Source organism: Carassius auratus, chromosome 45 (assembly GCF_003368295.1).
Source record: "Carassius auratus strain Wakin chromosome 45, ASM336829v1, whole genome shotgun sequence".
NCBI classification, from domain to species: domain Eukaryota; kingdom Metazoa; phylum Chordata; class Actinopteri; order Cypriniformes; family Cyprinidae; genus Carassius; species Carassius auratus.
Window position 1 is genome coordinate 19,615,955 of NC_039287.1, and position 23,655 is coordinate 19,639,609.

The 23,655-nt window shown below is 37.6% G+C and overlaps 1 protein-coding gene across 3 annotated transcripts; it reads left to right on the top strand.

The window, feature by feature from the left end:
• The first annotated feature begins 219 nt into the window (after window positions 1-219).
• LOC113063509 (dermatan-sulfate epimerase-like) lies at window positions 220-19,812 on the top strand. Of its 3 annotated transcripts, XM_026233962.1 has the most exons (7): window positions 220-347; window positions 2,132-2,590; window positions 6,788-7,041; window positions 13,351-13,590; window positions 16,344-16,551; window positions 17,527-19,052; window positions 19,241-19,812. In XM_026233962.1, the coding sequence occupies exons 2-7, from the start codon at window positions 2,178-2,180 to the stop codon at window positions 19,264-19,266; spliced, it is 2,667 nt and encodes an 888-aa protein (XP_026089747.1). In that variant the 5' UTR covers window positions 220-347; window positions 2,132-2,177; the 3' UTR covers window positions 19,267-19,812. The 3 variants fall into 3 exon arrangements, with proteins under 3 accessions (XP_026089747.1, XP_026089745.1, XP_026089746.1); XM_026233960.1 differs by having other exon boundaries at window positions 17,527-19,812; XM_026233961.1 differs by having other exon boundaries at window positions 220-330; window positions 17,527-19,812.
• Window positions 19,813-23,655: the final 3,843 nt, after the last annotated feature.

Below are 23,655 nucleotides of genomic sequence, written 5' to 3' on the forward strand. Positions count from 1 at the left end.
GTAAGTAGCCAACTGCAACGATACCTGTTTATATTTATGGCAAACCAATGCCATAAATATAAATAAAGTTTATAAATAAAGTTGAATAAAGTTTTATAAGTACTTATTATACGTTACAGGTCACACTGAAAGTGTCACTGAAGAGACAGAAAAGACCCACGAGGGGTTTCTCCACCCTCTCCTTCAGACCGCTCCTCCTCCAGCAGATGTGACGTTGGTTTAGTGACTTTCTGCACATCTCTTGACGACATACACTTTCAGGCTCACGGATGCTACTGCAGATGACTTCCATCAGGCATGAAACCCGTGATTTCGCCTTTAATTGGGAAGGTCAGTGGATCTGAGAGGTAACAGAACTCATTGTAACTTCTCACGATCGATAGAACTTTTGATGTCTTGAACTTGAACTTCAAAGAGTGTTTTGAAATCTTGATTCTGAGAGTCAGTGAATCCTAACGTGAAGTTAAAAAAGTGCTTTGTGTTTGTTTTCCTTGTTAGCTATTATACTATATACATTTGATATATAGCTTTTTTAATCATGTTTAGTTTTTTTATGTTTTCGTAGATCTTTCACATGGAATATTTGTGATCCGTGACATTTGAAATTTTATTATTTTTTATAAAAAACAGACACACACAAACACACATACTGTAGATATCTATATGATCTATATAATTTATTTTATCAAAATAGAAAAAAACTTAGAATTGAAGTGATCTAAAGAACATAGGCTAATTAGATATCTCCCTGACAGTATGTGCTTTTTTCTATATCATAGATTTAAAGAAGGGCATTAGAAATTACACACAAAGTATCTTTCTTTGTTAAGAGACAAACTGGTTTAAAGCAAGTCTGTTCTCTACATCTTTGAGTGTGTGTGCTCATATCCTTCACACACAGCTAATGCAAGCATTAGTTGTTTGACCATGTGTTTCATAGCTGGAATGCCGAGGTTGAGGGGTCAAGGGCCACTGCTGTGACTTGACCTCTTTGGTTTCACCTTCCATAAAGAGCTATGTGGAATCCAGTGAGTGCAGTACTAACTGGAAGGAAATGATGAATTAAAGATACAGTTTAAGTTGTGATTAGATCTCTCTTATATTAAGCAAAAGGAAGGGAGGATCATATTTGAAGTAAAGGCTGGTGTGTTTACATGTTTGTCTATCCTGGTGGGGGGACCTAAAGTGACTTGCATCACCTTGGGGACCTAAATTGAGGTCCCTATGGGGAAACAAGCTTATAAATCATACAGGAGTTTTTTTTTTTTTTTTTTTTTTTTTAGAATGTAAAAATGCAGCAAGTTTTCTTTGAGGGGTATGTTTAGGTGTGGGGTTGGTGGAGGGGTGATGGAATATATTGTTTGCACAATTTAAAAACCATTACACCTATGAAAAGTCCCCACAAGGATAGTGTGTGTGTTTTAAGTCAGGGGTAATAGATACTGGCTGCACTGGACACGTCTAGACACCCCATAAATCTGGACCAGCTAATTTTCCATTTGACCAGCGGCGTGTTAGTCAGTCTGGAGGAGGAGCAGAGAGCTCACATTCCTGCTCTTGGAAAGACATGTGGTTTACTGAATATTAGCAAGTTCTGGCTGTTCTCAGACACAACAGGCTTAAATGCAGCTGATCAAAACAAATCAAATAGTAAGCATCCTCTGTGTCTGGACAGCTGATCACTTATTCAAGGTGAATGTTTACTTTTACCATTCTTAGCTTGTATGGCAGATATAAGCAAGCTATACATAGGTTGACCTCCTGAAAACTGGGGCTTTGTTTGTTCAAACCAAGGAGGTCTGTGATTCCTGGAGAAAGCTATAGCCTACATATACATCTCAATGCTAATTTCTAGGCTAATGAATGACCCCATTGGATATGTTATGGCATGTGACTCATTATTTTTTGAACAACAGGAAAATGTTATGATATATATACATATAGTTTCAGGCATGAGGTGTATCCTGTGAACCTGATGAAGAAAAGTGGCATAATTAACTTTTGTCTCCATTTCATATACGTATAAAAACCCAGCGAGATCAGCCCTACAGCTGGCTCTAATTAATGCAGGCATTCGAACCTAGTAGTGTAACGCAAGGAAAATAACGTCTCTCTCTTTCTGTCTCCTCAGCTGGGAGGGAGCAAGGTGATGTAGTCTCTCCCTCTCTGATGCCAGAATGAGAACTTACACCCGTGGGTCACCAACAGTGTTCTTTATAGGTGCACTAGTGACCCTAGCTCTGGCTGAAGTGGACCCCAGCGGAGGCATTCCATTCCTCGGAGGGAACTACGAGGGAACTCACCCCATGTTGTACTTCGGCCAGGCAGAGGTTGAGGAGCTGCAGCGGGTGGCAGTGGGGACACACAAGGCTTTGGCCCGACAGATCCGCGAGGCCGGTGAGGCCATACTGGAGCGGCCGGAGGAGTATCTGCCCCCTTGGAACCCTGCTGAGTTTAGTGCCCGCTGGAACGAAGTCTATGGGAACAACTTAGGCCTGCTCTCTATGTTCTGCCTGCTGTACCCGCACCGCGCTGGTGCACTGGAAGTAGCCAAGGAATACATGGAGCGCATGGCTGTGCAGCCCGACTGGTAAAGTAGTGTCTTTGTTTGTTTCTGAGCTCATGTATTTGATGTGCTACTTAGCCGTGAAAGAAGTTATGCCTGCCTGCATCATCTTATAAGAGCTGTACATGTAAATAACTGATGGTAGTGGTTGCAGTCTTTAGCGTTCCTGTGCAAGTTGACCCACTCAGAACAGTGTGAGTAGGACCAGTTACACTGGTGCCATGACCTGGATTAGTGTGGTTTAGGCAGGGGAGTATTGTGGAGGCCGGCTTGTAAGAGCTGTGCAGGTGAACCTCAAGAGTCACACTTGAAATTAGCGCTAATGGTTGCAATCTGAAGCATTCTTTTTTTGTGTGCCCACGTTCCACATTCCTTCTAATTTTACTCTGACCAGTGTGAGTAGGACCAGTTACACCTGCAAGGTGATTTGTTAGAAAAGTGTCCTGTTATTGAGCAATAACATTCATTAGACCTTTGTAATATAGGCTAAGTAGTAAAATGATCCTAGACAACAACTGATGGTTTTGTAAGCTTTGTCCTCTCATTGGCATCTACAAAACAACCCTTTACATAAAATGAGTTTGCTGAAATTTCGCTATTGTAACTGCACAGTTCCAATTAGTTATCACATAAATTTTGTGTTTCTAAGCTGGAATAATTCTCTTTTCAGAAACATGTGGTTTGAGTTTACATGAAAATATTTTTAAAAATTTGCACACAGGTTTTATGCACTTTTTATGTACTTTAATGTTCAGTCACTTGAATTTTAACAGTCTACAGCTTGATCATTTTGATAATACTTTTTGCAGAAACCTGCTTTTTCAGTCATATTGCTTCCTGTTCAATATCTCTAAAATCTTAACACAGCCAAACCTGCCTCTGACACTACAACCACAAAAGCCTCCAATGCAGTGAGTGACAGTTAGTCTCACCTCTGATATGTCTAAACTTCTATCTGATGCCTGATCCCTTGTCTCTATTGCTTTCTCTGTGTTACTGCTAAAGTTTATGAAGACCAGTCTGTTACTATGTGGTTGCCACAAATTAACTGCATATTTTGACCAGTACAAAAATGTGGAAAAGAAAAATATCTGAAATGCTTTTAAAAGGACAGTTCACCCCAAAATTACCTAATGAGTTTCTCTGTTGTTAAACATTAAAGAAGACATTTGTGACCCTGGACCACAAAACCAGTCCTAAGTGTAAATTATTCAAAATTGAGATTTATACATCACATGAAATCTGAATAAATAATATTTCCATTGATGTATGGTTTGTTAGGATCAGACAATATTTGACTAAGATATTTGAATATCTGGATTCTGAGGGTGCAAAACAATTTAAATATTGAGAAAATCACCTTTGAAGCGGTTCAAATGAATTCTTAGCAATGCATATTACTAAACAAAAATTAAGATTTGATTTATTTACAGTATGAAATCTACAAAATATCTTCATGGAACATGATCTTTACTTAATATGCTAATGATTTTTGGCATAAAAAAAAAAAATCAATAATTTTGACCCATACAATATTTTTTTGGCTATTGCTAAAAAATATACCCCAGCGACTTTCATACAGTTGCTGATCCCCATAGACTTCCGAAGTATGGGGGGGGGGGGGGGTACTCCAGGAACAGTTTGATTAGCCACATTCTTTAAACTGTCCTTTTAAAGACAGTTCTAAGTTTTGACTTAAAAGTGAAATAAATTAAAATGCTTGGCCTCAGGGCCTTAGAAGTTTTTGAAGCCCTTGAGATGATAACCCTCTAAAAGCTTAGACGTGTAGCCCATCAAAATTATCAAAGACTTAATTGCTGTCTCCAAAATATCTGGTTTCCATGTCTTCAGTTATCAAAACAAACATTTAGCTGATGGATTTATCTTGTTCACTGAACCGTGAATCACTTTGACCTAGATTCCACTGTCATCATTTCATTACGACATATTGGTTCTTATTCGGAAAGAGTGTGAACTGAATTTTAAGATGACTTAAAAGGGTTAGTTCACCCAAAAAGTGAAGTAAGTAAAACTGTTTTAACCACCCCTGAGGCAGTATGTGTATATGACTTTCTTCTTTCAGATGAATCGTGTCAGAGTTATACTAAATTTGTATATCTTTGTTCTTTCAAGCTGTTTAATGCTACTCAGCAGGATGCATGCATCAGTTCAAAAGAAGTGAAATAAGCACCCATTCATAAAAAAAAAGTGTCTCACGTGGCCCCGGGATGTGAACAAAGGTCTCCTGTAGCGAATTGATGCATATTTGTAAGAAAAATATCCATATTCAAAACGTAATAATCACTTTAATGTAGCTTACTCTCACTGTTGTAAACAAAGCAGTTCCAGGGGAATGACGTATGAGGTCAGCTTTGCACGTGCGCCACTCAGAAGTGATGCACATGGAAACTAATTGGAAGTACAAAACAGGGATTTGTAAAGAAGAATGAGAGAATTTCGCCAAGAGGAGACTGGTTTTCCTTTGCTAAAGTAAGGAAACTTTGCTTCCTTTGATCTTGTACACAAATGTTGGTTTCCATGAGACTCACAGGAGCATGCTTAACGCTTACCTCATATGTCATCCTCCCGGAGCTGCTTCCATGTGCAACTGTTGGTGCAAGCTACATTCAAGTGATTATTATGTTTTGAATATGGATATTTTTCTTACAAAAATGCATCGATTTGCTACAGGAAGCCTTTATTCACCCCCGGAGCCATGGGTGGAATGGGAGCTTTTTATTTAAGTTCTTTTGGACTGATGCATGCAACCACTGAGTGGCATTAAACAGTTTAAAAGATCAAAAACAACTTTTAATATAAGTCATATACACCTAGGATGCCTCTGGGGTGAGTAAAACAGCCTCATTTTCATGTTTGGGTAACTAACCCTTTAAGATGCATCTTCAGCTGTCTTATACACTTGTGAACAGTAGTGGATGGCATTTATTCTTCATTATTCAAGTTAGTTCCTGTCCTTGAATAGGTGGGGGCAAGTTACTTAGACTCATGGCAATTATTTTATCATTCATTCGTCTGATTTATTCAGAAACATAAGTATTTGTGTCTGTTAATTGGGATGATGCTGTGGAATGATTAACTTTTGGGCAGATTCGCTGTTTCTGGAATATTTGAAGTTTGTTTTCAGAAATGTAGACTTATATGTGTGCATAGCTCTTAAAACTATTTTTAAGTCCTAAATATATTCATAGTGCAAGTTTTTCCTTACCTACTCCTGTGTGTTCAGATGTGACCCTCATGCTGTGCCTCAGAATGAGCGCGGAGTTTCTCTTTAATATATATGGATGGTTGGTTTAACTGCTGTGGTTCTGCACTCTCATTTACACTGCCGCCAGCATGTAGCGGCCAACCAAGACTAGCCTAACGCAAACCTCCAACTTCTGGGACTCATAACATTGTTGTCATCATTCCTCACACTCCAGATTGTACAGTAGGTATAGCTGTGGGACTGATTCAGCTCTACAGAATCTATGACTTAAATATGAGCATTTATATTACAGCAATTTTACAAGCATTCACTTTCTTCCCAAGTTAACTTACAAATAGTAGTTTGCAAATTGCTTTGATGTAAACACATGAAACTTGCAGGTTCTGCAAGCTTTTAATAACAGTATATACTTTTTTCTTAATTTCTCTCTGAGATACTGAAGCTGTCCAATGAATTGCACTTCACTTGTCTCTTAAATCCTTAGTTGAATGCATGTAGAAACGTACTGTAGTGAGGACATTCATTTTTATGGGCATTGTATATCTATCAATTCATCTGAATAAGCTCTCTCTAAAATCATTAGAGGATTTTATAAGTTATTGCAATGCTAATGATAAAAAAAAAAAAAAAACCTATATAATTTTTTTGTTTTGTTTATAACATTACTTAATATTACTTATAATTACTTGTCAATTATACATTGCTAAAATTTGATAACTGATATTTACTAATAGATATCAAGATCTTTTTATGGGTCACCTCACATGACAAGAATGTGGCCATCTCTATAAAAACCTCTACTGTCAATACAAATATCTGTTTAGATTGCAGACTACAGCAGCTTTCCTTTCAAAAGTCATCATATTTTTTTCAAAAGGCTCACATATAGTAGCTCTTCAACTGCTGTTTTTTCTAATCTCTCTCTCAGACAAACACTGCTTGGTTGCTGTGCGAGTATGTGGTTCAGAGATTTAAAGGTGGCTGTTTTGTTTCAGGATGGTAAAAGACGCTCCGTGGGATGAGGTTCCCATAGCTCACTCTCTGGTTGGCTTTGCTACAGCCTATGACTTCCTGTATGAATACCTCAGTAAAGTTCAGCAGGAGCGTTTCCTGCAGGTGATTGGGAATGCTTCACGCTACATGTATGAGAAGTCATACCACCGCGGCTGGGGATTCCAGTACCTCCACAACCACCAACCCACCAACTGTGTTGCTCTTCTGACTGGCAGCCTCGTGGTCATGAACCAAGGTGAGGCTAACATGTCTTTAGAGTGTTATAAAATATATTCAGACAGTATGAAAGCATCTGTATGTGTGACACTCCATCAAGGTGCTTTCAAAGCACGTCACATCACATCATACACATCTCCACAAACTCCTATCTACTGACTGGGCAAGGACTGTTTGTCAAAATTACATTTCAAATAAAAAATAATCAGTCTGATAGCAGTAGTATCATGACTTCTGCTGAAGTCTTGTTAAAAACTATATTTTCCGGGCTGGTCCAGTTATTGCACATGCAATGTTTATAGTAAATGATTATTATAGTAAAAGTGTTTGACTTTCAGAGCTGAAAGATTCGATTTCTGTTCTTATAAGCACTATGTTTAATTTAACCTATGATTGGTACCCTTTATATAACCTCTGGCTCTATGGACAAGCTGTTTAAAGCAATGCACTTGGAGTTGGAATTCTATTGGGCAAAAACATTTAAGTCTTAAAACAGAAGTTGCAACAGACTTTATTACCATATTGTGACATATCTCAGACTAAAATGGCTATCGAAAAAACACAAGGTGTTGATTGGATTGTGAAAAATGAGCTTTGTATTCAGGAATGGACACACATCTAATTGCCTTGCATGCATAATGGACATCAAGTGGGTCATTTCAAAGGAAGATATTTCTGACATTTTAATTAAAGATTAAAAGGAAGTTTAAAAAAATATATATAAAAGAATACTCATTCACAAACAGAACAGTAACTACAAAACTAATGTGATAAATCACTTTCCAATCTTTTCTGTGCACAAGTCCAACAAAATATGAACTCGTAACATTGTCATAAAACTGGAAAACCTATAAATTTTCACACATCGTATACAGAATGAGTGAAAAAGGACAAAACTTAATCTGTAAAGTATATAAGGAGTAAACTCTGCCCACAGGACTTTCATCTGTTTAGCACAACCAGAAGTTTAAAATAACTTGAAATCGCATTTTAAATGTAGCAAAAAAAAAAAAAGATTTTGAATTTCTAATCATGATTACAATTACAGATGCCACAATTATGCAATCGTTCAAAAGAGCAATTACAATAAAAGTCCACTTACATTATTCACGTGCTTAAGATGTGTGTTTATTTTCTTTCTACAGGTTATCTTGAGGGTTTTCTTTCCCCCATTGTTTTAATAATAGTTTTAGAATAATATTATAATGGCATGCATATTTTTACTTTTTACTTTTTTTTATTATTTAATGAAGAAACCAAACCAATGTGTACATGACATTTTAGGGCTTTAAGTTATCATGAAGAGTGTTTTGAGTGTTCATATAAAATATGGCATGCAGTTGTTTCAAACAATGGTATAAAGCTGTTCAAAACATTTAATGTAAACTGTGATAATCGTTATTAACTATGGCAATTACAATTTCATGGAAATAAACAACAATTATGATTTTTGTCATAATTGTGCAGCCCTACTCTAAAACATATTTTATTAATAAACTTTTTTTCTTTTTCTTTTTTGTAAGCATTGGTAACATGATTTAAATGACCTTTTATTAAACCCAGAAAATACTTAGAACAGCATGTCTTTAATCAGATTATTTTGTTTTAATTCCATAGAAACTGAAATTCTCAGTTTCAGAACTATTCCTCTCTGAATCTGTGGACAATCTGTTATTCCCACTTAAACTGACATATGTTTTTTGGAGAAAGTTCAGTGTACTGGCACACACACACACGTTTTGAAAGATGAAGGGTCTGCCCCCTCGCTCAGCATTCCTGCCTGGAATTTAAGGCTGCTCAGGGTCAATCTGCAGTGCTGAACTTAAGCCTCCATAATTATTTCTCCACTCTACTTCAGTATTTCAGAACAGAGATTCTCGTCTCTCTCTCTCTCTCTCTCTCCCTCTCTATCTGTCTCTCTCTCTCTCTCTCTTTTGTGTTTCTCTCTGTCTGTATTCCTCCCCTGCAGCTATTCATAACACAAGCTGTAGTTTTTGGCACTGAAAGTATGTCCTGCTGCTCTTTTTGCTTTTTTGTCGTCTTCTCTCGTATCTGTCCAAATATCTTGGAGGATCTTTTTACCACTCTTCCCAGCATTCCCAGCTCAGTTTCATAGCAGATGATTCTGTTGAAAATAACACTGATATAGAGTAAACACCGTGGGTTTGAGGAGATCAGCCTGGATGAAGGAAACCCCACTAAAAATTAAAATTCTATCATCTTTCACTCACCCTCATGTTGTTCCAAACCCATACGACTTCCTTTCATTAATTGAAAGTCAATGCAACCAAAACTTTGACGCATCAAAAAGCACAAGCAGACATTGTTGCAGTGGTGGCCTTTCAGAAAATGGAGGGGAAGGCTAGGGTATGGCGACTTTACAATACCGGGCATACAGAAGTGACGTCCCTGCATTGGTTTAAAAGAAAAACATGGATTACTTTTACCAATGTCTTTTTGTATTTTTTGATGCATCAAAGTTTTGGTTGGAATGATTTTCATTGGATAGACAAAAATAATGTGAGAATGTTTAAAATGTCTTTATATGTTTTCTGATGATGTGTTTCAAAAAACATGAGGGTGAATAAATGTTTACAGAATTTTCATTTTTTGGTGAACTAACCCTTTGAGCACAACCTTGTGAAAGCTCTTAGTAATCCCAACTAACCCATCAGTTCTACATCTTGCCAGTCGTGACAGTCAGGAACTTGTGGGGAGTTTTTTATTTGCCAGTTAAACTTCACTTGGCACTTTTTGATGACTGCCTGGTTTTGCAGTTTCACATGTTATGTGGCACGTCTGATCTTCAGTCACCAAATGGCAGACTACATCACATTGTTTTGGTCTCAATTCACTTCATCTGTAGCTGCCCACATCATTTACATTTGCATTTATTCATTTAGCAGACGCTTTTATCGAAACCGACTTACAAATGAGGACAGTGGAAGCAATCAAAAACAACAAAAATATTAGAAAGGTAGTTAGAATAATTTTTTTTTTAAAGAATAGAATTAGAATAGTGAGTGAAGTAAGAGGGTCAAATAAAGATGGAAGAGATGGGTTTTCAGCCATATCAAACTCAAGGCTCTGATTTTGGCCAGAGGAACTACTGCTAGAACAACACTCCACTACTTAACCACACTCTTTAAATATCTATATTCTATCACCGTCTGGTGGTCCATCAAAACAGAGGAACAAAGTCGCTTTCCAGAATGCTCTCACAGTTTTGAACAAGCTTTGAGACTTGACTTTTGAAAATGAGATTATTTGAATAATTGTTGATTAGAACTTTAACTGTAGTGTGTTATTCAATATTATATTTAATATTTCAATTTCAATAGAAATTACATTTTGACTGCATTTTTTCAAAAGGGCAGGAAACAGCAACAACACTTGCAACAAGTTTTATTCAGCCTTGGAACACATGAAGTGTTTACTTTGGAAAGATGGCTTATTACAGAAATAGATTACAATTCTGTCCCAGACCCAGACGTCAAGTCAAGGATATTGAGCTTTATGGCCCAGCTGTGTACTCTGGTTGTATACTGTACACTTATTTAAATGTACACAGCACACAAACAGCAAAAATGGCATAAGTGGTGTGGTGGTACAACTCTCCAAATATAACGTTCTCAACCATGCCTTAATTGAGCTAAAATAGTAATTTATACATAGTAATTCTGGAACATACTATCTATACTTTGTTGTGAAATGTAACAGAAAAAGACAGTTGAAAAAACTACTGTTATTCGTGGTTTTATATATCTACAGTATGTGTATATATATATATATATATATATATATATATATATATATATATATATATATATATATATATATATATATATATATATATATATATATATATATGATATTAATGATATTTAAAGAATATTTGCAATAACAATATTTATGACAATATATAAAAAAAAAAAAAAAAACAACATGGAACAACGTTTTATTGATGATTGCAGTTGGCAGGCAGCAGCATGTATTAGTGAAAACAAAATGAAGTGCATATTTATGCTTTTCCAATGAGGTACTGTCATCGATGACAGACTGCCGAATTTGAAATGTAAATCTATTGTCATAAGGTGGCAGCAGCAGCTGTGTGTTCGACTTGAAGCAGACCAATCAGTGTACAGGGTCGTAGCTGAGGTTTGTGGGGCTCCGGTGCTGGTTTTACCAGTGGTCCCTGTTTGAAATTGTGTAAATGGCACAAATAAACAAATACACTAATTAAACAACATTTAAGTTTTTTCCAAGTTTGTAGGTGTCCAGGTACAGAAACGGAATAGTCAAATGCAAATAGCATTGCATAGTCTTTACTGTATAAATTAAATATAGATTATTTCTTGTTAAAACTACAAAGTATTTCAGTAAAGATCAGTGAGTGGTTTTCTCCCATTTTATTTCTTGGATTAACAACTGGCGAGGTGTATTAGTTTGTTCAGGCACGGGAGGAAGTGAAGAAGAGCTTGGTTTGGTGTTTGCGCGGCTCTCCGTGTGCACACTGATTTGTACATTTTAACATGTACAAATTTATATCAATATTATCATTGACCGTATGATATGGCACACTCCTAGTGTTTTCTAATGTGGACTTTTCCATAATAGGGTAAATCCTGTTTGATAATATATGCATGTGTGTGTGCATGTCTGTGTGTACAGAATAACTTGCATGTTTGTGGGTGGACATACAGTATAGTGTGTTCCAGGAAATTTGTAGTGTGACAGGGTTGCTCAATAAACTGATGAGCTGTGGTCTAAATATTTATGTGGTTCTTCTCATACTCGTACAGGCAGGGGAGGTGGGAGTACATTTAAAACATTTCCCTGAAATTAAGTCTTGCCATGCATGTGAAAGGTGGTGTTATACTAAGAGTTTTGCTCAAATTAGTACAGGAATTTGCAAAGGTCAATTTACAAAAGCAGTTTATGAGCTTTGCAAAGAGTCTTAGTGTCTGTGTTCCTTCTGCTCCCCTAGAGTCATAATTATAACTGTACAATTCAGCATTATACCATCAAACGTAGCTTGATGAGGATAAAGGGATGCGGTTTCTGTCTGATCTCTCTATGCTGAAATGAGCTGGATGCAATGGATAAGAGCTGCTTTTTGCTGACACAGACCCATTTACATGCACATATGAAAACAACTTCTTCCTGGGTTATTGCACAAAGCAATACTCTGAAAAATTCTGTAAACATGAGCACTATTTTCCTCAGACCATTTAAGAAATTAAATTGTTTTTGAATTGTTGTTCTTGTTACATGAATAAACAACTAAATTATGGACTTTTTGGGTCCTTTTTACCTCTCGAGTCTAAGGCAGCTTTCTTGCATTCAATGTACAAATGGTAATGCTGAAGTTCAAGATCAAGAAAAAATATTTTTTGAAATGTTTCATTGCAACTTGCTGTATATTCAAGGTTGAAATGGAAAAACAGTCTAAACAGTCTTTTTTTTTTTTTTCAGAAATTGCTGATTGTCAACTTTAGTATCACAACCATCTTGTCTTCGTTTCCTGTTTTGGTTTTCTTTAGTTCCGCAATTCAATCATTTGTTTCCATATAGTTGTCTATTACTTCCTTGTGTGTTTCCTTGGTTTCTGAATAGTTTTACATGTGTCCTGTAATTCTACAGTTTTCTGTGTTTCTTTAAAGAAACTACTGCTAGCAATGTATTATTTGCTGTGACATGCAGGAGATTAAAGTAAATGCTGCAAAATATGTATATTTAAAGTAAAATGCAGTTTGATTTTAAAGTAAATCCTGAACAAAAATGTGTGACGGTTTTCAAAAAAAAGTTGAGTAACAACTGTTTTCATCGTTTTGATCCTTGGTGGGGAAGTCGTGGCCTAATGGTTAGAAAGTTTGACCCCCTGAGGTTGTTGGTTCGAGTCTCGGGCTGGCAATACCACGACTTAGGTGCCCTTGAGCAAGGCACTGAACCCCCAGCTGCTATCTGGGTGCTGCAGCATAAACGGCTGCCCATTGCTCCGGGTGTGTGTTCACGATGTGTGTGTGTGTGTGCGTGTGTGTGTGTGTGTGTTTACTGCTGTGTGTGTGCACTTTGGATGGGTTAAATGCAGAGCATGTAATGAAAGAAGTACATTTTAAAGTGAAAGTGACAAGTGAAAGTTTACTGTTCTTTTGATCAAATAAATGCAGCCTTAGTGAACATAAGTGAGTGTTCAGTAGAGAATTCAGCGTTTTAAATGGTAGTGTATATTTTGTTTTTTGCTTCATTGAATTATGTTAACAGATAATGTCTTCTGATCACAAATAATTCTTCTCTGTGCTGCCATTTTTACTACTTTGTATTTCAGGATACCTCCAGGATGCGTACCTCTGGACAAAACAGGCTCTGGCCATCATGGAAAAGTCCATGGTGCTTCTCCGAGATGTGACTGATGGGTCTCTGTATGAGGGTGTTGCGTATGGAACTTACACCACTCGTTCACTCTTTCAGTACATGTATCTGGTACAGAGGCACTTTGGTATCGGCCACTTCAATCATCCCTGGCTCCACAAACACTTTGCATTTCTCTACAGGACAGTGTTGCCTGGTAAGGCTTTGCTCTGTCTAGTTCTGTGACTGTATATTACAAGCGCAGCTCTTGCAGGAATCATATTGCAAATGTTTTCATATTTTATCTCATTACCTGAGGTCCAATTAAAAGGCTTAAAATGTTCATTATTCACACCCTCTTTCTGATGCTTAGAAAAATATGGGACATTGTTGTTTCTGTTGTAACATCTACACTATGCTTGCTTTATGTGGGCTGCAGTTTTGCTGTTGGGTTCAGTTTATATTCTTACAATAACAGCCTCTTTGTAGAATCCTCTATTACAGTTTGACAGATTGACACATTTTATTTAAAAAAATTTTATCATCTTTATGCATCTTCAGTCTCAAAATTAACAATATGCTTCATTAGTAAGTTGAATGCTTGCTAGCTTGATGGTTTTTTTTTTCAGAATATGAACCCTTAAAAAATGGTGTTAATAAAGTGCTTTCCACATGACAGTCTAAGTACAGTAATAAACTACCTCTACAGATCAAGTTGCTTGGTCTCACCTTCAAACGATAAGACCATGTATTGTAACAGCAACAATAGCTCTCTATGCACATCATAGAACTAACAGCCATCAAGCTGTTTGTGTGTGTCTACAGATAAGTCAGGTTTGGACATTTTGCAGCCTCCTGCTAAAAGCTATTTTATTGTAGTGGAAACCAAAAATGTAGGAGTCAGAGAGGGTAAGCAGTCACAAAACACTCAGTCCCCTCTGGGAATGGACAGCGATGCAGTACTGTTAGGACTATATGGCCTGCTTTTAGACGTTTTTGTATTTCTATCAGTGTAACTAGAAAGTGTTTTGGTTCTCTGTGGAAACTAAAACAAACTGGTGAAAATACTAACATCAAACTCTTGTAACAACAATGAGTCTTACAGAATAATTAACTCAAATGATATATAGGGAATTTGAATAATTAATCAGGAATATGATTAATTTATATCTCAGATGACAGTTACATTAAATTTGATTGATTATGAAAAATAGCTCAATTGCCTATACCAATAAATAATCACAGGGCACTGTAACTTACTCATTAATATGTCAATATTCCATTCTTCATACCAATTATTGTGATATCTCTTACCGTAAATTACTGTAAATCAAACAGTGGTTTGTCCAGCAAACCACTGTTGACCTATCAATTTTCAATAAAGTTATCACGCCTTATAATTCAAGGAAAAATATTCTCTGGCCATGAAAACATTATCCTATCCTTATGATAAATTTAGTTTCTAAATTTAAAGCTTGTAGCTAAAGATCAGACATCTCAGTGACTCGTAATGTAAGTGGGGTGGAGTCCAAGCCAATCGTCAGTATATGGGTTTTTAATAAATCAACTAGTAATAAATACTAGTAAAACTAGTAAATATGCGTACGACAATACAAACAGTAAGCTTTATACAAGACATAACGGAATCCAAATAAAAGAGAGAGAGAGAGAGAGAGAGAGAGAGAAAATAGAATGAGATCACATAAGGAGCTCAGGTATGGAAATCATAGTCAGTAACTTTTGGAAGCCAACAACGATCAGATCATAGCAACAATTTAAAGCAGCATTTAAATCTCCATAGAAAACTGATACTTGCATGGCCCAGTGTGCGTGGCGTGAGATCGGCGTCGAGCGTGTGAGCTTTGCGCGCTGTTCCTTTTGAAAACAAGGATTTGCTTGATCTTGGCGTGAGCGTGTAGCACGTGGTCCTTTGTTCTGTCCTCGTGCGGTATTTGAAAGGTTCAACAAACAATGTTCCAGAATTCGTCTTCCTTGTGTGGAGAGGCGAATAGTTGAATAAACTTAGTAAAGAAAAGAAAAGAAACAACAAAAACGAAAGCTTCCAAAGGAGCCATTAAAATGGCTTTTTCTCTCAGCCCCTGTGCTGAGGGGGCTTGCGCTATGAGCGCGGCTGAAGCAACGTTGGTCGCACAGGAGAGCAGCGTGTCCGAGGACCAAGAACGAGAAGAAGAGAGGAAGAGAGGCGGACCTTGTTCGGTCGTTCTTATGGCTTGAGATGGTCCCCGCCTCTTTTCACGTGAACAGCCAATGAACGTCCGCGATCTGAAGCGGAGGGAAAAGTTCCTTTGTCTCTGTGGAGACTTCCCCCTGATGATTTAGGGCTTCTCCGAATTCATCGGGGAGTTCTAGCAACACTTTAATTCCAGATTAAATACATTTTTCATTACTTTGCTCTAGATAAATGGGTCGGTCAAAGCATGACGATCACAAAGATACTAAACATAATATATATAAGTGATCAAAACATGAAGTTACATTCAAATGCAGAATTACACATATTTAAAGATTTGATTAACACATGATAACACTGCAGATAGTCCCAATTTATATGGGAATATACATGGCTGGCGCCAGGCCAGGCACTTGGTCCAAAGATGTTTCATTTGTATGCTTGGACTTAACACATGAATCGATGACCCGCATATCTGTTACATTCTCGTTATTAAATGTTGCAGTCATTCTTTTACACAAAAGGGATTCATTCTGGTTAAATATTTTCTAGTGGCTACAAGGTTTAGCATCTCTTTTCACAGTAAACTTCTGTTCTTCCTTGAATCTTTACCGTACCTCCTTACTTAAAGCAAGTTAAGCAAGCTTCTACTCACTGACTGAAAATAAATGCTGATTGTGCAGTTTGTAGGAAGCAATTGGAACAGTTACATGTAAGTTGACCTAATCTCACATCCTGCATTTACTTTGAATGTTTCAATGTATTTTTTGCTCCTGCAGGTTTTCAGAGAACTGTTGCGATCGCAGATTCCAACTATAACTGGTTTTACGGGCCAGAGAGTCAGTTGGTCTTTCTGGATCGATATGTCATGCGAAATGGCAGTGGGAATTGGCTGGCTGAGATAATCAGACAGAATCGAGTTCTGGAGGGCCCAGGACAGGCAGGCAGGGGGCAGCGCTGGTGCACACTGCACACAGAGTTCCTCTGGTAAGATCGGTCATGTTCCTAAACATGTCTGTAAGAAGCCATTAGTCATTGGTCATCATATTTTGTTTCAGGATAAATGACAGTGTGGCAAAATTTCACCATTTAAGTTTTCAGGTAATTTGACTGTCTTTAGAAGCCTGGTAGAACACTATAATTTTAGTTAGATTACACTATTATATATTGTAGTCCCAATAATTTAGGTCAAACTTACCATTACACACGCACATATATATGTTTGTGTGTGATTAAAGTGAAAGTGACATACAGCCAAAGTATGGTGACCCATTCTCATAATTTGTGCTCTGCATTTAACCCATTCAAAGTGCACACACGCACACACCGTAAATCCACACCCAGAGCAGTGGGCAGCCATTTATGTTGCCGCCCCGAGACTCGAACCCACAACCCTAGGGTTAGGAGTCCAACTCTCTAACCACTAAGCCACGACTTCCCCAAAAGCAGATAATACATCATTATATATAAACACAAGCATGAACAGAGGATGATCAAGATAATTTGAGAAAAACAGTGCAAAAGTTTGCAATCATTAAAATATCAATGTCTCTGTTACAGTGTACTTACATTGAAAGTTCAAGTTTAGCTTCCAGGCTATGTCAGTAAGCAGGTGGAGTCTGTATAGAGATGTGCAGAGCTCTTGGATATCCAAAAGACCCTAATAAACCCACATACTGTACCATATAAACCCACTTGTTCTTTCATTTAAAGCTTGAGAAAAAAAAAAAAATATTTGTTTCGCAGCAAATGCACTTGTTTATTACTGTTATTACTTTTTATTCAAAGATAATTAAACATTCAGTTCTTGACTTGTTTTAGATTAAAATGAAATGCCATGAACATGCCACTTGCTGCGAAAAGGTCAAGCTGAAACCAAATATTTTCTGACTGTCCACAAATTAGAACTATCTGTATTGTGGCTTAACTTCAGAATTTCTATGTGCTTCTTCCACTGTATAGGTATGATGCCAGTCTGCAACCCACTCCACCTCCTGATTATGGTACATCACGCCTCCATTATTTCGAAGACTGGGGAGTGGTGACCTACGGAAGTGCTCTACCTGCTGGGAGAAACCGCACATTTCTGTCCTTTAAGTCGGGGAAGCTTGGTGGACGTGCTATATTTGACATCGTTCACAAAAACAAATACAAAAACTGGATAAAAGGGTGGCGGAACTTTAATGCGGGCCATGAGCACCCGGACCAGAACTCCTTTATCTTCTCTCCGAATGGAGTGCCGTTTATCACAGAGGCATTGTACGGTCCCAAATACACCTTTCTCAACAATGCCGTCATGTTCGGGCCTGCTGTGACTGAGAGCTGCTTTGCACCATGGGAAGGCCAAGTTACTGAGGCTTGTAACTCTAAATGGCTTAAGTACAAGCACGGTCAAGCAGCAGACTGCCAAGGTCAGGTGGAAGCGGCTCTGGAGCAGCAGGGCATGGTGTTTATTCGTGGGGAGGGTCAAGGAGCTTACAACCCTGAGTTGAAGATCAAGAGTTTTCAAAGGAACTTACTTCTGCTTCATCCTCAGTTGCTACTGATGGTAGACCACATTCAGCTGCATTTAGGCAGCCCAACACGAAGCATGAGCGCCTTCTTCCACAACACAGACATGCCGTTTCAGATAACCGAAGTTGATGGAGTTCATGGTGCTCTGATCAGACATGGAAATGAAACATCCAAGATGTTCTGGTTGGATGATACAGGCAGCAGTGAAAAGGCAATAGTGGGATACAGGAGCTATCCCCGTGGGTACCCCTATAATGGGTCAAACTATGTGAATGTGACTTTGCCACTGAGGTACCCTACCAACAGAGTGGCCTACATCTTCTTTGGATGCGGAGTGGATGTTAAGAGTTTCAGCGTGCATGGAGACTCAGAAACACTGGACATCTATCTGGCAACCGGGGATCACATCTACACCATCTATCTGTACACAGATGTGATTCCCACCAAGCCTATGGCCATGGTGTTGATGGACCAAAAGAAAGTAATGTTTGAAAGGACAGCAGGGACAAATGTGCAGCCCTTGGTGGAAGTAGAGGGATATGTTAATGTTGTGGAGGACAATCTGCAGCAGGTAAAACCAGTCTTCCAACAGCTGGAGAGGCAAATCCTTTCACGGGTTCTTAACTCGGACAGTTTCCACAAAACTGCTGAGCGCCTCCTAAAGTCCTTGGACAAGAAGAAGACACCAGGGACTATTGAGAAGATGTTTTCCCTTTCTAAGAAGCAGGGGAAGGGAGGCAAGAAGGCAAGCTTTTCCGATAGCCTCCCAGACATCTTTGCTCAATTAGAGGTGAGGGAGAAGAAGGAGAGGCAGAGGACGATGAAACGTGTCTATGAGGAGATTCCAGAGGAGGCAGATGGCAACTCAAGGGCATTCATCAATTACAGTGATTTCCAAAAGGACAGAAAAGTGGGATTTGTAAAGGGGCGGAAATTCAAAGAAGTACGAGTGGGAGCTACAGCAGAGAGTGACAGTATGTTTAATGCCGCCTCATACATTCGCCTTTTCCTGATTTTAAATATAGCCACTTTCTTTGTGCTGCTGGCTGTACTATTGGCGCGCTTCCAAAGGGCGCAGAGTTTGCATACGCAGCGTTACTTCTACTGCATCCTCCTCATAGACAGCTTCATTCTGCTCTGTCTGTATTCCTCCTGTTCGCAGACAAAGTGCTGACATCGTCGCTGTGAGACATTGAGACCGACGCAATATACCAGCACTTCGACCAAGTGTTGAAGCCTGCGGCAGAATATCCCTGTTTGCAGCAGCAGTGCATCCTAGTGAGGCAACATCAGTGTTGGAAAATGGTTCTTTCTCACAAGACAAGGGCACATAATTACTGTGAGACAGCTGGAAGTACTCCATGCTACTTATTCTGAGCCAGTGTTAGCAAACAGGTGTCTGGGAAAAGTCGACTACAAATAGGGATTAATCAATGTGGAAAAAATAGCCAGCACACCTCAAATCAAAAGCTATTTTGGAGCTTAAAAATTGTTTACATTAACTTTGCCTTGAAGTATAGCGCCCTGTACATGACATAAGGAGAAAAACAGAATAAAGGGTTTTTAGTTAAAGTAGTAATTTATTTCCCTTGTTTTAGTTCAATCATAGCCACAGTTTAATTGACATGAGGGAACAAATATGGCAAAAAAAAGAGGTTGTGAGAACAAATTCCAAATTTGCAAAATAAAATTTTTTGGTCAACGTCATTAGCAGGCCTCCGTATTAAAGTGGCATTCTCCATGGCTTCCCACTATCCAGATTCACTGCAGGCTATGCACATTTGGTAACATCACTGACTATTTTTCATCATAGAATGTGTAAAATGTATATATGTTGAAGCAAAATATATTTTTATGAATGTTGTTTTATACTCTTCTATTAAAAGGCAACTACAGAAATGTTTATTTTGATTTGTGGTGATTTCTTTATATTTATCTAAAAATATATTTTTAAGTAGACCTTTTATCAGATAATAAAAAAAAACATGATTTTCATACATAGCAGTAGAAATTACAATTTTGAAATGGCATTGACAATTCTGTAGCGAATATGTTGGGATATAAAATATTTCAAAGGCATTTATAGTGTTAATGTGTCTGAATATTTAGCCTCAAGAAGAAAAAAGGGGTGGGGGGGGGTTAGACAAACTTAGTACATTTTATTTAAGAAATTTTATCTTACAGACGAAAGTAAATATTTTTATAAATAACATTTTTAAGAAATGTATAAGACATTTTATTTCTCCACTGTGCTGCATCTCTATACCAGTCAGAACAGCTAAGATGTAAATCAGTTGGAAGATATTTTTCCACATGAATAAAATGAAGAATTTAGCAACACAATACTGTTCTGTGTGGCTCTTTGTATAAATTGTAATACACATTTTAGTCTGATGTTACAGTTTATGATGTGCTTTGATTTTTAAAAGAAACAACCAAAACACAGACCACCTTGTAGTAATATTCAAAATGATTTTTCAATGTGCAACACAGATATACCCAGCTAACAGAATTTTGTTACAAAAACGTTCTCCAAATATTCAGTGTTAGTTCTAGGAATATATATATTTAAAAAAAATGTCCAGTTTTCTTGATGTTAGAGGAAGGTTTTTAAAAGGAATGATGTTCCTCAAACGTTCTGTGAACTTAATTTTGATTTAAATTTCAGTATTCTAGGAACGTTGATTGACATCATCTCTGACATTTCCTTAATGTTAGTAGAATGTTATTTAAAGGTTACGATGATGTTCCTGAAACATTCTTCAATCTTTCAAACGCCTACCTTGAATAAGTACTGAAAGTAAGATAAATAAGAACACAAACTACAACTTTCTTCAGTCAAATCCTTAGATGAACTGAAGATAAAATACATTAAATCTCTCAAGATCTGATTAAACAAATCCTTAAACAGCATCACCATCTTAAGTGGTTGCTATCCAGATTGACTTTATTTCTATTAAAAGTCTAGATAAGTTCTTATTGAGAATTAACAGAGGCTTAAAGGGATATAGTTCACCCAAAAATCATAATTATGTCATTAATGACTGACCCTCATGTCGTTCCAAACCAGTCAGACCTCTATTTTTCTTGGAAACACAGTTTAAGATATCTTAGATTTAGTCTGACAGCTCTCAGTCCCTCCATTGAAGCTGTGTGTATGGTATCCTGTCCATGTCCAGAAAGATAAGAAAAACATCATCAAAGTAGTCCATGTGACATCACAGGGTCAGTTAGAATTTTTTGAAGCATCGAAAATACATTTTGCTCCAAAAATAGCAAAAACTATGACTTTATTCAGCATTGTCTTCTCTTCCGGTCTGTTGTGAGAGAGTTCAAATAAAAGCAGTTTTTCATGTCTGGTTTGCGAACAATAAGCATTAATCCACAAATTACTTGAGCTGTTACCTTATTAAATTTGGCTGACACTCCCTCTGAGTTAAAACCAACCAATATCCCAGAGTAATTCATGTACTCAAACAATAAAATGACCGAACTGAAGTGAAGAGAGAGATGAACACCAAGCTGTGCCAGATTATGACTAATGACTGGTTTGGAACGTTTTTAATAACATAATAATGATTTTTGGTTGAACTATCCCTTTAAATGTTGATCCTGTTTAAAGTCACCATCATGGAGACCAGAGTTTGCTTTATTTTGGCTCTTGACCCTCGAACTTATACTACATTGCTTTTTATTTTTTTGCAGCAATTTGCATTTCTGTTGATAAAGCATATCAACATGCCTGTTTTAAAACTACTGCTATACAGTAGTCTAAACAACTGCCTTGTATGTTATTTTGCTTATTTTTTATTGAAATGTTACCTGAGAAGGAAATGATAAACACAAATGTGAAATTTTTACACACTTTATGGTTTCTGTAAGATTGCCCAAAACTATTTAGAATTTAATACATCACATTTAGACATCATCACTCATCATACAAACCTCACCAATGGTGACAAAAAAAAATGTATTTCAGCAATTCATGCTGGGAGCCATAAATGTGTTTTTTGTGATGGCATGAAGTATGTTACCATTGTTGTGTTTTATTTGCCGAATGTTGATGTCTGTGAGTGTATTAATGACACAATACATGTTTACAACAAAAAATTTACAATGACAGAATTTATTCACTCCCAGACATTAACATTCAGCATCTGAAGCACAACAATGGTGTTACAAATTATTTCTTTCACATTGATTTGGTTATTTAAACCACTAAATTAAAACAGAGATGTTGAACTGTTTTATCAATGCAGAAATGCTTTCTGAAAATATTTACAAGTGCTGCAAAAGAAACTACTCAAAAGTTAAAGGTCAAGAGCCCAACTAAAAATACTGATCTCCATGATGGTGACATCAAACTAAACATTTTCAATAAGACTAAACCGCTGTCAATTCTCAATAAGAAAACTCGTGTTGATGTGTGACAGAAATAAAGTCAATCTGCTTAGTAATACTGTAAGTGAAGCTGGTAATGCTGTTTGTGTAGTTCAGATCAGATCTTGAGATATTTAAAGTATTTTGTCTTCAGTTCATCTAAGGCTGTGGCTGAAAAAAAAAAAAAGTTGTAGTTTTTGTTATTATTTCCTCAGTTCTTGTTCACAGTATACTGTCTAGATGAAGTGACCCCAACTAAGCAAGCCAGAGGCGACAGCGGCAAGGAACCGAAACTCCATCGGTGACAGAATGGAGAAAAAAACCTTGGGAGAAACCAGGCTCAGTTGGGGGGCCAGTTCTCCTCTGACCAGACGAAACCATTAGTTCAATTCCAGACTGCAGCAAAGTCAGATTGTGTAGAAGAATCATCTGTTTCCTGTGGTCTTGTACTGGTGCTCCTCTGAGACAAGGTCTTTACAGGGGATCTGTATCTGGGTCTTTAGTTGTCCTGGTCTCCGCTGTCTTTCAGGGCAGTAGAGGTCCTTTCTAGGTGCTGATCCACCATCTGGTCTGGATACGTACTGGATCCGGGCGACTGCAGTGACCCTCTGATCTGGATACAGACTGGATCTGGTGGCTATGGTGACCTCGGAATAAGAGAGAAGCAGACAAATATGACTGTAGATGCCATTCTTCTAATGATGTAGCAAGTACATAGGGTGTTATGGGAAGTGTTTCCGGTTCCGGTTTACCTAATTAATGCAGCCTAAAAATCCTTTAACGGATTTGGATATTAAAAGCATATTAGTGTTATGTGTAAGCCAGGTTAAAGAGATGGGTCTTTTATCTAGATTTAAACTGCAAGAGTGTGTCTGTCTCCCGAACAATGTTAGAATGTTAGGTTATTCCAGAATTTAGGCGCCAAATAGGAAAAGGATCTGCCGCCCCCAGTTGATTTTGATATTCTAGGTATTATCAAATTGCCTGAGTTTTGAGAACATAGCGGACGTAGAGGATTATAATGCAAAAGGAGCTCATTCAAATACTGAGGTGCTAAACCATTCAGGGCTTTAAAAGTAATAAGCAATATTTTAAAATCTATACGATGTTTGATAGGGAGCCAGTGCAGCGTTGACAGGACCGGGCTAATATGGTCATACTTCCTGGTTCTAGTAAGAACTCTTGCTGCTGCATTTT